We start from the raw sequence: 14,281 nt of genomic DNA, 5'->3' as shown, positions 1-14,281 counted from the left end.
TGAAGTAAGATCAGAAGGAACCGCGACTGAGGTCCACGGCAGGGGCTTTGGTGCCAATGAGTCCAGCCCAGCGGGAAGGAACACCCGGTCGTCATTGGGTACCTGAGCGAGAGCGGTTAGTCTATCACGGTATCACGTCGTAGACTGAGTCGCAACTGCCCCTGTGGCACCAACGAAGCTGCTTTTGGCGCAAAGCGTTTAATCGAATCAATCCTGCCGTTTCCAGATGTCTCAAGTGCGCCATTCTACGCATGTGACTATGAAATTTGGAAGGTGATCATGTACATGTAGATTGCCATACAGCTGAGATCACATGTTCTTGCTGCAGCCATGGCGTAGGTGTCACAGACTGAATCCTCACCGAGCACATGACATGGTCATATGGCTCCCTCTAACAGCCGGCTTTGACTGTTATCCCCAAGAGCAAATGTGCATGTGCGCTCTCAGAGCGAGATACGATGCTGATCTCGCAACCCATGCTGTGGCTGAACAGCCTCGTCTCGCTACCGCATAACCACCTTGCGGATTATTTCTCCGACACCACTATCCTTCAGCCACGTCGTGTCGCGTAACGTTACCTCTCGTATCCGTGTCGGGGAAACGACGAGGCGCATAGTACATGCTTCAAGTAGATATGGTGATGTATATCATTACTATTTTGTGAGGGTACTTTGACCACAGGATATACGTTATAGACATGAGCCTCCGACTCCATGGGACTGTGTAATGAAAAAAGAGAAGAAAGGAAAAAGCGAATGCGACCGCGGCCGTGGTATAGCGTAAATGCCCAAATCAAGTTGTAAAACCCAATGCGTGCCGTGAAGACACAAGAAGGGAAGCATAAAGGAAAAGCGATATATGATAGCCATCATTAGGTCAGCGATAGACACAAGGAAAAATACGACTCAAATACTAGTAATTCGTGCACCGGGAGGGGCCGACATGCGCTTGGGTCGCATGTTGATGACCGACTCCAACTCCCTCAGCATATTGGTGCCCGCATCGCGTTGCTCGCGGAATGTAGCTTGTCGAATGCGGTCGTCCTGGATCTTCTGCATACGCTCTTCTCTCGACATGGTGGCACGTGTCTTTGGTATCGCAATAGCCTCAAACACTTCGTCATCGGACGCGCTGCCCTGATCGCTCGACGGGGCACTCTGGTGGGGACTCAGCAGGTCGCCATTAAGAGCACGTAGAGCGTCAGACGGACTGCCTTCGTCTACAGCGGTGAGTCCGCCCAAGCTCGGAACTGGGGAGCGCAGGCCGGTTGAAGAGGCCTGGGAAATTCTGCGTTCCTGGCGATCAATGTTCAATGCCAGTGCGCTCTTGCCTGCTTCCCATGCCTGGACCAAGCTCTTGAGGTCGGCACCAATCGAGTCATATTGCATCAAGAGGGAGTGGCCCAGTTCGGTGACATCCTCTGTGTCTTCCAAGCTCTTGGTGGTCTCCTCTCGAAGTACTTGCATCTTGGCTTGCAGGCCACGGATGCCACTGGATAGGCCCGAAAGTTTGCGCACCGAGTTTCGGATCTTGTCGCGTCCAGGCGTGGGCGCTGCCTTGGCCGGTGATGGAAGGACAAACTGGTCCTCCTCGACTAGCACGCGATTGAACTTTTCGCTCCATTGCCCCGCAGGACGAGCGGTGTTGAGCATGGAATCGACCACGGTGGACCATCGTGCGAAATCAGGCGTGCCGCCATCTGCTTCGAGGGCCAACAGAGAGCACAGGTATACACGTCGGAGGATGGACAAGCGATACTGTAAGATGCGAAGGGCTTTGAGCGTCTCGGCATCGTCAAACTCGGATGGGCTGTAGCTCAGCGCAGCCTCTTGCAGGTCAGGGTTGCTGATCTCATAGACATCGAGGTACTTTTCCAGATCGTCAGCTTGGACCAACTGCTTCAGAATGGCGCACTGATGGGAAAGGACCGGAATAATTTCGGCGTAGGTCGCACGCAGATGACGACGTAGCCGTTGGCATCGGCGAGCGTGTCCCTTTTCCTCGAGGCGCGAGATGGGCGGCAGAGGACTGCTCCTGCTGACTGTTAGTACCAGACTGACATGGGATGTCAAATGGGGAACCTACAATCGATACCCACGCGATACAAGCTCCACCTCTTGAATCAAGGCAAGCGCGGCCGACGTAGAGGCGTCGTATGCTTGCAGGTTCGTGACCAATGCAGATGCGCCCTTGACTGCCTCTTGCCTCAGATAATAAAGCCATTGACGTCGCATGTAGCCATAGGCGGCAGTGGCCATTGCGGCAAAAACCAACAGCACCAATAGCGTCCTCCCCTTGCTAAAGCCTTCCTGGCGTCGCGACCAGTGTACCAGCCATACGAGTATGAAGGTGGCCGACCCGGTGAGTGCAGCGCCAATGGGGCTTATCCTGGCGGCTCTAAATTCATGCGCATCGGTGCGCTCGTCGGTCGCAAAGCTAGGAATGGCCGATGTGCGCAACCCGCCCTGCTCACCTAATAACTGGGAAGCGACGATGAGGTAGCGGAATTGCTCTAGAAAGCGCTCGTTGTCGGCGCGCCCCAATCTCGAGTTGACTGCCTTCTGCGCACAGTCAGTAAATCATGCCAGTCGTAGTGTGTGCGTCATACCGAGCAGGCCGTGTGTATGCGGGCAATGGAGCCATGGCGCGCATGGATGCGAAGCGGCTGAGGGAGTTTATCTCTGATTCTCGATTGCAGTGTCGAAGGACCCCGCGGTGCGAAGCCCTGCGATTGCGAGTCTGGGAAAGTCGAAGCGGCTGGCGAGGGTGAGGGTGGGCGGGATTCCCCTCTTCCTTGGCCTGTCAGGTGTGTTAGTGGCTGGCGCATCCCCTGCAAAGATATATTCATCATCGTCGCACCTTCAAGATAATGCGCAAGAGGCGAGTCGTCGGGGATAATGCTCTCCATGCTGCTACCGCATGTTGCGAATCTGGAGGCTCCGAGTGCTGAAGACTCGCGTGTGGGCCGAGGCGGTAGCTCTAATCCGGGGTTGGCAGGTGATATGGATATGGCGGGTATGACAGCTGTGGCAGGCACGGGAGCGGATGCGGGCGCGTGGTCCAGGGCGTGGGATCCAATCGTGGCTGTAGTGACGGTCACGGTGTGAGGCTTGCAGACGAAGAGAAACAGAAACAGAAACAGAAACAATGGAAACGGAAACAGGAAACTGAAAGGAGAGCACACCGTAGTTGGAGCAAAGGTAGTTGAGAGGCAGGGTCCTGGGAAATGAGGCAGCTTGCGGAGACGCCTTGGTCGTGATTGGCGTGAGTGTGAGCGGCATTGACCGTTAATGGGGGGGGGGGTTCACGCTGTCTGATCTGACCCTAGCCAGATGATAATTACCCTGCTATGGCTGTAGATTTGACTAGTTGGTTCATCCAAACTGTGTTTTTGCCTTGGTCTTAGAGTGAGTGTTTCTTCTTCTGCAGAGGACGTGGGCTCGTGTTAAGCCCTTCGTTTCCCCTAAATCGTTCCCCCCGAACCCGTCCTCTCAAACATCACCCTGGCTCTCGGACTGCTTCCTACTCAGGCGCGCGCGTCAGGACGAGGCGCAGCTCGGACGAGTCCACATACAATCACATTGCGTCTCGAATCGTCTGAGCCAATTCCATAGCAGAAGCTCCCCTGGGCATACCGGGCGAGCTCCTCACTCCTTCGGTATGCTCGGAAGGCCCAGAGCGAGTTCCGGACAAGCTACCCTAGATGGCGTCTGTTGGCACCCTCCCTCGGACGGAACTTCCGATTGCCATTCCGTCTTAGCGGACGGCAGATGTGCGATGAAACATCCTTTACGGGCTTATTCAAACTCCCCTACTTGCAAACTCCTTGTCTGTTTCCGTCTTCCCTCGTCCGCCGCATGAAACTCGCCGTGTCAAGTTTGGTAGTCACGATTCATGACATAGGGCTGCATTTGATGGGGGAGCTGCATAGCAGGCGCATGCAGGTACCCCCCAAAAACTTCGGCTGGCTTATGAGGCTAATCATGTCAGCTGTCTGAGCTAGCCTACACCGTCCAGGTCACGACCCTCCCTCTGCAGCATCAATGACGCACCTTGATCATGACTCCTCGCTTACTTGGAAACTACTCAATGCAAAAGCTCCTCCAGCATGTATTCGCCGCCTCCAGGTAATCTGACCGCAAATCATGTTGAGCAAAAGCAACTCTCGCCCATGGGCGACTGGGAGCAAGCGCAAGGCTGATGTATCGACCAAAACATTACATCCTCATCCGAACTGGTTGCCACCCGACTTTTCAAATCATCGTGTAGACTCACACCTTCTAGCCATTTGGATCTTACCGTCCAGCCAACTGCAACCATGTACACCGCAGCCGGCGCGACCCGATCTCATGCAAAACGCGAGGCCGAACACCGAATAAACCAAGACCTGCGGATAGATATCAACCCGACGTCCTGTATGATCCTCAGTACAATGGTTTCGGTCTTGTTTCTCTTCCGGCATCCTGTGTGATGTCAACTACAAATAGCCCTGCCACGTGTCTCTGGTCTGCTATCAAAAAGTACCATCATTGATCATTCTCTACTATGGACATTCAGATGACCCAGACGTTGATGGCGACTGTCGAGCTAATGAACACCACTCTCGACACAGCACCTGACTCCTGGCGTGACCACCTACAAGCTATACGTACTACGACCGACGACTTCGAGCTAGCCGATACAACTCCTGACGAAGAACGCAGACGTTGGCAGATACCTCTCATCAGTGTCTTCCAGCGCGTGGCGTTTGCTGATGCTGATAATGGTCCCATACCCGACATAGCGGATTGGTGTCTACGGCAATTGCTGACTCTGCTGCATGTTTACCCTAGTGATGTTGAGATCTTGGATTGTAAATCACAGCTACATTTGAACGAATCATCTCTGACCTTCACAGTGATCGGCCGAAACTGGCTGCTACGAGCTCAACAGCCGCTGGCAAGCATAGCACAAGCAGAGAATGACTCCTCCAGTGGCGACCCAAGTACGTTCGGGGAGCCAGATGCAATCACTAGAACAATTTCTGAAACCGAGAGGCGGCTCTATGATGCGGATTATGTTGAAGCGCGAAGGCTGTTGGTACAAGCTGCCGATTACCTTAAGCGTGCGGTAGATGCAGCTTTGGCAGAGGCACGGTTAACCGAGACTCTTCTTTCAACGGTAAGCGCTATCTCTATTATACTAGCAATCGCTAAATCTATAAAGGCTGCCAAAGCGTTTAGGAGTCTCGACAACGTCATGTCCGCCCGGGACATTAATGGCGACAGTCGAGCTAATGAACGTTACCCTGAACACAACACCTAACTCCTGGTGTTCCTACCTACAACCCATACACACTACGACCAACGAGCTCGAGCTAGCAGATACCAAATGTCAAGCCAGCCATTCACTTATCACACACGCACCCAGTAGTCCTACATGCTCATCATTAGGACTCAGCATCAACAGCATCAAGTTAATAAGAAACTCTGTCGCGCGAAAGCTCTGTAGCTCATTATCCCATAGCCGATCCCTCTTCAGCCTTGATGAACTCCCATACAATGCCATCCGACAGCATATCCCCCGTCCTTGCCAGCTTTTGTGCCCCATTTTCAGGATTGAGCACTATAGGACGAAGTCTCCACCAGTCCAGCATTTGCATAATATAGCCCCCCTTTGGCACTGGAGTAATAGTAAATTGCCTATGACCGTCCTTTTGTTCTGCCGTACACTTCAGTCTCGCGTCCCAATCATAGCATATAAACTTCTTCGAACTGCAACTTCGGAATCCGAGCCAGCCTTCGGTTTCCACGCACGTCCAGTAGATGCACCCACGACTGCCGATTGGGGCAAGTATGACCTGCCCGTCAAGCAGTGTCATCACGTTCTCGGATGATACGGCGCGGATGATGTAGGTGGAACCATGTGTGGGGACTCGACTACGCACGTCGTGACCTTCCACGAGGCCTGTAGGAACGTTTTCGGTGGTTGTAGTAGGTGTGTAGATGCTACTATCATCAAATTCTGACGCGGACGTAGATCTGATTTGGCTGATTTCCCATGATGACATGTTCGATCCTTGGTGAGCTGTTCTGTTTTCGGGTTGCTAAGAGGTCGAGCTAATACGCTTCGCCCTAGGGTGGAGAAAGAAGGTTGGTCTTTCTTCTCGATAGTAGGGTTTACACGGGTTTTAAGCTACTCACAAGTAGTGGACCACCTCTCTTGGTCGTTGTTGCAGTGGATGACCTGAGTTAATGTTGACACTGTGCGGGGTAAAGGGCGAGGTTTCTGGTAGAGGAGGATTCCTGGGTTTTAGCGATCTAGTTTCCCGCTTTCGGAACAGTCAGCACATGGGACTCGCTTGGGGAACAAGAGCTACTTCAGACTGTCTTGCTGTCTTCTTTCGAAGCCGAGACGCAACTTTATGATGCGAACTGTGTTGAAGTGTGGTACCAGCCACCCATTGCTTCAAGCGCGCGGTAGATGCAGCCTTATCATAGGCACGGTTGACCCAGGCACATCCTGTGACAGTAAGCGCCATCTCCCTTATAATAGCAACCGCTAAGTTCGTAAAGGCAGCCAAAGCATTTAGTTACGAGTCTCAACAACGTGATGTCTGCCAGGGACAACGATGGGTACTTCCAGCAAGCCATAGTTTACCTTCGTGCCGTTCAAGCGTATACCGACCACCTTTTACCCATGCACCTACAAGAGTGAATACTTGATACATAGTTGCGCTTTAGAATATCAGACTAACTTATCAAGGTTCCTTGACGAACACGATCCTCTTTACGACGGTGTGTGATGGACTTGGTTGGTGTCATTGTTGAATGCAGTCCAACATAGACACATCTCACGCTCGCGAGCTCAGGTAGATTAGAAATAAACAGTCTTTGTCGCATAACGTCATGGTGAATTGACGTGTGTTGTAGAATGTCTCATAAGCTCATCCATGACAACCCCGGTCATCAAGGGTCCGCGCACGAGCCATGACGGTAACTAGGTGGAGCATGGGTCTTAGCAGCACTCCACCTCTGAACCATTTCACCAACCCAAACAACTACCATAACGTCATCGCACTCGTTTGAGCCTCTCGAGACATTGCGCAATTACTGCAAATACATCCGGCCGCCTCTATTTGTCCCTGTATTCCATCCGAAACCACGTCAGGCCCAAGGAACAACGGACGCAGACACCACTTCGTTTCTCCGCCGCTCCCCTCCACAGAGTCCACGATACAGCGCGGATCTCGACTGTATATAAGGCGATAATACACACACAATGGCAGCATCAGCCCTCAAAGAAGAGCGACAGCTCGCCATAAATCCGATTGTGGGAACGAGCGTCCAGCACAACACCCAGGTACGCTCACCCAGACCCGCGACAGACTAGCGACATGTACACCATCTCTCCCGTATCCAATCACTAATTGCCGTCACAACAGGTCGTATCCAACATCCGCAGTCTCACCGCATCGCTCTTCGGCGTCGCCGCCGGCACACTAGGCCTCGAATCATACACAGGCTTCATATTCTACCTATTGGCATCACTGATAGTGTCGGTCATGATCTTTGCGCTCAAGACGGAGGGAAAGCCCGGTAAATACTTTTATAAGCCACTAGGTGATTTGTGGTTGGGAGATGTGTTCGGTGGGTTGAGTGGGTTTGTGTTGACGTGGACGTTGTTTTATGGGTTGGTGAGGGCGTGAGGGGGTGTTGGGCGACGGGATATAGGCGAACTGATGGAGAGGGGATACATGCTTGCTGGGATGCACTAGGATATGTTGCAGTCTATGGAGTCTGGTTGGCTCCCGAGGCTTCTCAATGCAACCCCGGGCACAGCCAGGGTGAGCTTGGAAAGTCACTCTGTGGAAGAGGGCAAAGTAGTTGATGAGAAGTGGGAGGCTGCACTACACCTGTCAGAAAGCCAGCAGTGGACATTTAGCGTCAGGCGCTTGGAGGCATCTACGTATATTCCATATTGCCTCATTGTTATACCCACTGTAACGACATGTTAAATGCAAACTTCGATATCCATACTCAGCTACTGCATCCCTCTCCTCACCGTTGAGACCAGCTATTATGACTTGAGACAATGTCGACCTACAAAGTAACATCACAAGCTTGACACACTCCAAAATAAAGACAAAATACAATGAATATTTCACCTAATATTGACACCATGTGTAGTAGGACTTGGCGGCACTTTAGCTTTCCGTGCCTTTGTTGGTTAGCGCGTGGTCGACGCGTTGGCCAGCCTTGTCTTTCGCGTTCCCCTCCGTTGATTGTTGCCTCACGACAAATTGTGACTTTGCACCACCACAACACTTTGTATACTCCCTCCAGCGTTGTTCTACTCATTAGTACCAATTCACAGTCAAGAGTACATGTCACCGCTCCGTTAGACTGACTTTTGCTAACAATGTGTAGTGCTTGAAGCACGTCTACCACAAGCAAACCTCCTCAAGAAGGTAACTTTGCACATGGACATGTCAGCAATGGCCTCTCTAACAGCAATTAGGTTGTTGATGCCATCAAGGATCTGGTGCAGGACTGCAACTTTGATTGCAATGACGCGGGCATTGCCCTGCAAGCCATGGACAACTCCCACGTCGCCCTCGTCTCCATGCTGCTCAAGTCGGAAGCCTTTGAGCCCTATCGCTGCGACCGCAACATCGCCCTCGGAATCAATCTTGGGTCCCTCACAAAGGTGCTTCGCGCGGCCGGAAACGACGATGTCCTCACCATCAAGGCTGAGGATGCGCCCGATGTCGTCAACCTAGTCTTCGAAAGCCCCGGCAGCGCGAGATTGAGCGAATATGATATCAAGCTCATGGATATTGACCAGGAACATCTGGGAATCCCAGAGACCGACTACGCAGCAACCATTGAGCTACCGTCGCCTGAATTCCAGCGCATCTGCAGAGATTTGGGCGCCTTGTCAGAATCAGGTACGTGTGATACAATGCACGGCGGCTGGATACTGTGCAGCATAATGAGCTAATGCAAGCTTAGTGGCAATTGAGGTCAGCAAAGAGGGTGTCAAGTTCTTATGCTCCGGTGACATTGGCTCGGGCTCCGTCTTTCTCAAGACAAATACAGACTTGACCAAGCCAGAAGAGGATGTCAAGATTGAAATGAGCGAGCCAGTCTCTTTGACCTTCTCGTTAAAGTACTTGACCAACTTCTGCAAGGCTAGTGGCCTTTCTCACACGGTCAAGCTTTGCCTGTCCAGCGAAGTCCCCCTACTTGTCGAGTACAACCTCGGCGACAAGAACAGCTACCTGAGGTTTTACCTCGCACCCAAGGTAAGACATCTGACCCTTCTATACAAGAGTAGTTCTAATCCAAACAGATTGGTGACGAGGAATAAGCGGGCCATGTCTTCACTGGCACACAACTGGTATAATTTTAGGATAGCTGTGGGGGATCTGCTGCGCAATTGCTCCGATATGCATCGAGGGCCTATTAGGTCCATGGTTCTGTCATGCTATATTGCCGAGAACGCGCACCCGCTGCGGTGCTCGGCCCTAAACGCAAAAGAAAGGCTACGCCCCACCAAAAACTACTTCACGTCATACCGCGGAATTAAGATAAGGAAATAACAGTACATCAACACCATACCCTGCCTGCACTCTTGCCTCTTTCCTTGCATCCTCTTGATTGATTGTTGTTTCTTTTCGTCAACATGGCTTCTGATACTTTGATACCGGACACGCGCGTGCTTGCAATAGCCAGTCATGTAAGACTCACATGCGTAGAGGCGCGATACCTGCGACTAACATGCGACAGGTTGTTCATGGGTGAGTTGTCCGACACAGTTGTCTATACGATCGACTAACGTTGGGCCTAGCTATGTCGGCAACAAAATGGCAACGTTTGTCATGCAGTCGCTAGGTTGCGATGTCTCTGCGATCAATACTGTGCACTACAGTAAATAGCTTGTCTCTCGAGTATTGCTCATACTAATGCTGGAGCTGCTAGGCAATCACACTGCGTATAAGCAAGTCAAGGGCACGAAGACGTCCGCCGCCGAAATCCTCCAACTCTACGATGGCCTCCGCCAATCGAACCTCACCAACTTCGACGTACTGTTGACGGGATACATGCCCAGTGCCGAGGCCGTACAAGCGATAGGGACAATTGGAAGGGATATCAAGTTCAATGCGGGCACAAAACCTGGCAGTTTTTTCTGGGGTGAGTCGTATGGAAGCCATCACACTGGAAGTGCTGACTAGGAATAGTGCTGGACCCTGTCATGGGCGACAACGGAAAGCTATATATCCCCGAGGACGAAGTTCCAGAGTACAAAAGTCTGCTACGAGAGGCAGATCTGATACTTCCGAACCAATTTGAGGCAGAGTGCGTCCCCTGGAGATACAAAAGCCGGCAATTGCTAACACAGAAACGCAGACTACTTTCCGATACCCCCATCACCGACCTCAAGTCCCTCGCAGCCGCCATCCAAGTCCTCCACAAAACATACCAAGTCCCGCACGTCATCATAACCTCTCTCCGCCTAACGCGCGACAACCAAACCATACCCTCGCGCCCCGTCTCCAAAGCGGGAACCGGCACACACACGCCCTCTGAAACACCCCAACAGCTACCCTCACAACCAGACTTCAACCTCTCCGACATTGAAAACCTCACCATCATCGGCTCAACCGCAACCTCCGACTACAAACCCCGTCTCTTCCGCATAGACACCCCACAACTCCCTCTCTTCTTCTCCGGCACCGGCGACATGTTCGCTGCCCTTACCATCCCGCGCCTCATCGAAGCCGTGCACGCGGCTTCAACCCCCGAATGCAATTTACACACCACACCCAGCTGGCGCTCCCCGGACTCCGTGCCCGCTGACCAACTCCCCCTCGCCAAAGCCGCACAAAAGGTTCTCGCCTCTATGCAAGCTATTCTGACAAAGACGACGGCGGTGTGCCAGCAGAAAATGGAAAAGTATGATGCGCGGGCTGAGAAGGAAGGAAGAGGAGAGGGCGATGAGGCGGATGAAGAGGTGAGGAAGAAGAGACATCTTGCGCTTACTAATGCGAGTGAGGTTACGGTTGTGAGGTTTGTGAAGGAGCTTTTGGAGCCGCCGGACTTGGAGAGGTTTACGCCGAGGGTGGTGGAGGAAGGGGGGTTGTGTGCCGAAGGAGGTGGGCGAGAGGAGGCCGGATGAGTGGAATGTGGTGCATTTGGGGGTGGGGACCAAGGATACGGGGGGGATACAGGTTGTGAGTGAGGGGAAGTGATGGGCCGCGGTAGGGCTGCTGGAAGGAAGGTGGGGTGTAGAAGATGGATGATGTTGAATAGACGTATTGTTGTCTTTGTTTGTTTTGTTTCATGTATGGCTGTGGTTGGTGTATATATGCTAGCTTTTGCTGCTGCTGTCATACCGTAGTACCATGCTATCGTATGCCCCCCCACTATACAATTCCACCCATACACCTCCTCGCAATAACCCCCATCTCCTAACCCTATTCCTTCTTCTCAACCTTCTCCTCAACCTCCACCTTCCCCCCACCAAAACCCCCCGTGCTCCCAAACCCCCCAGCACCCCTCACACTAGCCTCCAACTCATTCACAACCAAAACCTCTGGCATCAATATCTTCTCCACAATCAGCTGCGCAATGCGATCACCAATCTTGATGCTGAAGTCTTCGTCGGACAGGTTTGCGAGAATGACGCCGACGGGGCCGCGGTAGTCTGCATCGATGACGCCGGCGAGGGTGTCGATGCCGTGTTTGTACGCAAGGCCTGAGCGGGGGGGCTATGCGTCCGTCTGGAGTTGTCGTGTCAGCCTCTGTACTTCCCAATCATGAAGGGAAAGGGAAAGGGAAAGGTAGATGATGGAGAGAGAGAGAGAGAGAGAGAGAGAGAGAGAGAGAGGGCAAACATACACGTCCCCACCGGCACAGAAATCTTAATATCCGTCCCTACCAACTTGCGTCCCCGCGCTGGAATCACAACCTCCTCTGCACTAAACAAATCATGTCCGGCCGCAAACTGACTGCCCTTCTTCGGCGCCTGCGCATTGGCACTCAACAATTGCACCTGCAGTTGTTGCTCGGCTGCTGCGGCCGCGGCAATGGACGGCGCGATGGGCGCGGGCGGTTGTAAAGCCGACATTGTGGTGCTGGCGGCGAGCGGCGTGGGTGTTGCGAAACCGCTGTCTGTTCCTCGCGGGAGGGTGGATGTTGTGCTGAGGGGGGTGGGGTCGATTACTTTTGTGCGTTTGGGGAGGGGGATGAGGGGAGTGAGGGTGGTTCGTGAGGGGGAGGGGGTGTTGGACATGGTGGATTTGTTTGTGTCGGTGTGCGTTGTTTGTTTGTTTGTTGTGTATGAAATTCAGTGTCTGGATTTCGTTTGTTTTGCCTGGTTTGGTTGGTTGATGGGCGTGGATGGGGGCGGTGAAGGGAACGCGTTGGGGTGGGACGCGTTTGTGCGAGGCGTGTTTTATTGGTTGGTTGGCGAGGTGGCCGTGTCGGACTGGGTGGGTATGGGGAGCCTCCTCCTCGTCCTCAACATCATCATCATGGCGGGGTCGAACATCGTGAGATGATTGCTTTATCGTTGGGTGTAGGAGTTGCGACTGTGATTTGGTGGAATTGGTTTGTTATCGCCTTGCGTCTGACAGCACTGGCTCAACTCCACATGGGATGGGGATGGCGGGGATTTTGCCTTGTTGGTTAGGTGTGGACGACGACCCGCAGTCATGATTTGATAGTTGGACTGATTGCTATCAGTCATGTCGGGCCGCGCTGTAGTTGCCCATCCTGGATGTCTAGGAATGCCTTCCATGACTCTCGGCGGCCTGGTAGGGCTTGAATAATCGCTCATGCAGTACCAGCAACCATGGCGATAGTGACATTTGACAATACAGTCATGATGGGGCACCGTTGCCCCTCGTCCAAACTCTACCGGTACAGTAGTATGCGAATGCGAGAATAAGGATTGCCCCGGTTTGTTTGGACCAAGATAACTCTTTCGTGCATGTCCATCCAGGCCGAGGATACACGTCGCAGGTCATATGACGGGTTTTCTCATGGCAACTTTGGTACGGTTGGGCGGTGCTGCAGGTAGGGTCCTGGCTTCGCGAGTGCGAGGCCTTCTTACTGTACACTTACATATGTGCCGGACCCTGCCCAGCACCGCCGCGTGACCTTCACACATGGCAAAGAAAGTAGCCGCCGCCAGATCGTGGCTTATGGCGATCATTTTAGATGCCGCCTTGATATCGGGCTGCAGCCACCATTCGTATGCCCGTGAGGTTTCTTGTACGTGAGCAACCTCACCAAGGTCATTACAATGACATTTGCCGCGTGTGGAGCAGCCTGATTGAGTTTGTCGCTACCGAGAGAGTTGCCGGACGTCGAGTTAGACTAGGACATACGACCGACTGTGGCTAAAATGAGATACAACAACTGCGGGTCATTCCTGCTCGGACTCGGACCGAGACCTCTTCTCGCAGGCGAAGCTTTTTCGCCGCCTCATGCGACACGGTGGAAATGCCAAGCTTCGAGACTTGGCTCTCAGGCTTGAATGACGAGTGACGAGCTTGTATGCACCTGCGACATTTGTCGTCCACTCAGCACAATCTCCATCAACAAACCGCGTCCACAGACACCCCCGGAGGCTTCCCCCCTCAAATCAATGGATCTCTCCATAAAACTCCAGGAATCTCCATGAAATCTCTGCTCCACGGGGAGCCGTGTTTCGAGGCCCATGCATCATGTGGAGACACGACCCGACAGATGTAATGCGTCTCCCACACCGCGTTACTGGCCGCGTTCGTACATAACACTTCAGTCTCCACACACTGGCTTCAGCTTGGATCAGGTCCGCATGCCACATGACGCGGCCAATTTTCTGTCCCCAGGACCAGGGATGCGTGCGGGGCCCAAGGGTTGGGCGGAGTGTCCGTCTTCTCCAGACGAAAACTTCGCCCCCCAGACGGATGCCCCAAAGGCGCAATACTGTACCCTGATGCCATCAGCTTGGACCAGTGACGATTTCCAAATCCTACCGATAGTTCGGCCAAGCGCTGCTTCTCTAGCCTCTAGCAGGCAGTCGACAGCCAATCTTGCCCGTATCTCCCAGCCGAAACCAGGCCACCCCGGAGCAAGCGTGCCAAGCACGTCTGTTGAGCCTCACGGGGTGTGATGGGAACTAATGCACCCCACCCACTCCGTCGTTTACATGCAACCTTGGGACGGCCAGAAGCAAAAACTTGACACGCTACTCCTTTCCCCACCGCTCCGATAACCGCTCTGTCCACTCACGGACGCGGAGCTGGTAC

General features: G+C 53.1%; 7 protein-coding genes across 7 annotated transcripts; 3 read left to right on the top strand and 4 right to left on the bottom strand.

Annotated features, from left to right (window-relative positions):
• Nucleotides 1-905: 905 nt before the first annotated feature.
• PtrM4_135690 (Vezatin domain containing protein) lies at nt 906-2,908 on the bottom strand (the record flags this gene model as incomplete). Its single annotated transcript, XM_001938357.1, has 4 exons — nt 906-2,034; nt 2,086-2,561; nt 2,609-2,799; nt 2,860-2,908. 4 exons carry the CDS (start codon nt 2,906-2,908, stop codon nt 906-908), a joined length of 1,845 nt encoding a protein of 614 aa, XP_001938392.1.
• A 1,637-nt stretch (nt 2,909-4,545) lies between these two features.
• Nucleotides 4,546-5,304, top strand: PtrM4_135680 (uncharacterized protein; the record flags this gene model as incomplete). Its single annotated transcript, XM_066109267.1, has 1 exon — nt 4,546-5,304. The coding sequence occupies one exon, from the start codon at nt 4,546-4,548 to the stop codon at nt 5,302-5,304; it is 759 nt and encodes a 252-aa protein (XP_065960189.1).
• A 190-nt stretch (nt 5,305-5,494) lies between these two features.
• PtrM4_135670 (uncharacterized protein) lies at nt 5,495-6,049 on the bottom strand (the record flags this gene model as incomplete). Its single annotated transcript, XM_001938359.1, has 1 exon — nt 5,495-6,049. The coding sequence occupies one exon, from the start codon at nt 6,047-6,049 to the stop codon at nt 5,495-5,497; it is 555 nt and encodes a 184-aa protein (XP_001938394.1).
• A 424-nt stretch (nt 6,050-6,473) lies between these two features.
• PtrM4_135660 (uncharacterized protein) lies at nt 6,474-6,632 on the bottom strand (the record flags this gene model as incomplete). Its single annotated transcript, XM_066109266.1, has 1 exon — nt 6,474-6,632. One exon carries the CDS (start codon nt 6,630-6,632, stop codon nt 6,474-6,476), a length of 159 nt encoding a protein of 52 aa, XP_065960188.1.
• Nucleotides 6,633-7,260: 628 nt separating this feature from the next.
• On the top strand, nt 7,261-9,351 carry PtrM4_135650 (DnaN, DNA polymerase sliding clamp subunit (PCNA protein); the record flags this gene model as incomplete). Its single annotated transcript, XM_001938360.2, has 6 exons — nt 7,261-7,341; nt 7,424-7,577; nt 8,409-8,449; nt 8,500-8,929; nt 8,994-9,286; nt 9,334-9,351. 6 exons carry the CDS (start codon nt 7,261-7,263, stop codon nt 9,349-9,351), a joined length of 1,017 nt encoding a protein of 338 aa, XP_001938395.2.
• Nucleotides 9,352-9,666: 315 nt separating this feature from the next.
• Nucleotides 9,667-11,160, top strand: PtrM4_135640 (PdxK, Pyridoxal-pyridoxine-pyridoxamine kinase; the record flags this gene model as incomplete). The annotated part of the gene is made up of 6 exons (XM_066109265.1): nt 9,667-9,720; nt 9,771-9,781; nt 9,832-9,911; nt 9,963-10,175; nt 10,223-10,340; nt 10,392-11,160. The coding sequence occupies 6 exons, from the start codon at nt 9,667-9,669 to the stop codon at nt 11,158-11,160; spliced, it is 1,245 nt and encodes a 414-aa protein (XP_065960187.1).
• A 298-nt stretch (nt 11,161-11,458) lies between these two features.
• On the bottom strand, nt 11,459-12,276 carry PtrM4_135630 (Dut, dUTPase; the record flags this gene model as incomplete). The annotated part of the gene is made up of 3 exons (XM_066109264.1): nt 11,459-11,464; nt 11,546-11,739; nt 11,883-12,276. The coding sequence occupies 3 exons, from the start codon at nt 12,274-12,276 to the stop codon at nt 11,459-11,461; spliced, it is 594 nt and encodes a 197-aa protein (XP_065960186.1).
• Between the last annotated feature and the right edge of the window lie 2,005 nt (nt 12,277-14,281).

The sequence above is a fragment of the Pyrenophora tritici-repentis genome, chromosome 8 (genome assembly GCF_003171515.1).
Source record: "Pyrenophora tritici-repentis strain M4 chromosome 8, whole genome shotgun sequence".
NCBI lineage: Eukaryota > Fungi > Ascomycota > Dothideomycetes > Pleosporales > Pleosporaceae > Pyrenophora > Pyrenophora tritici-repentis.
Note: the sequence above shows the minus strand (reverse complement) of the source record. Positions and strands in the feature narration are given on the sequence as shown.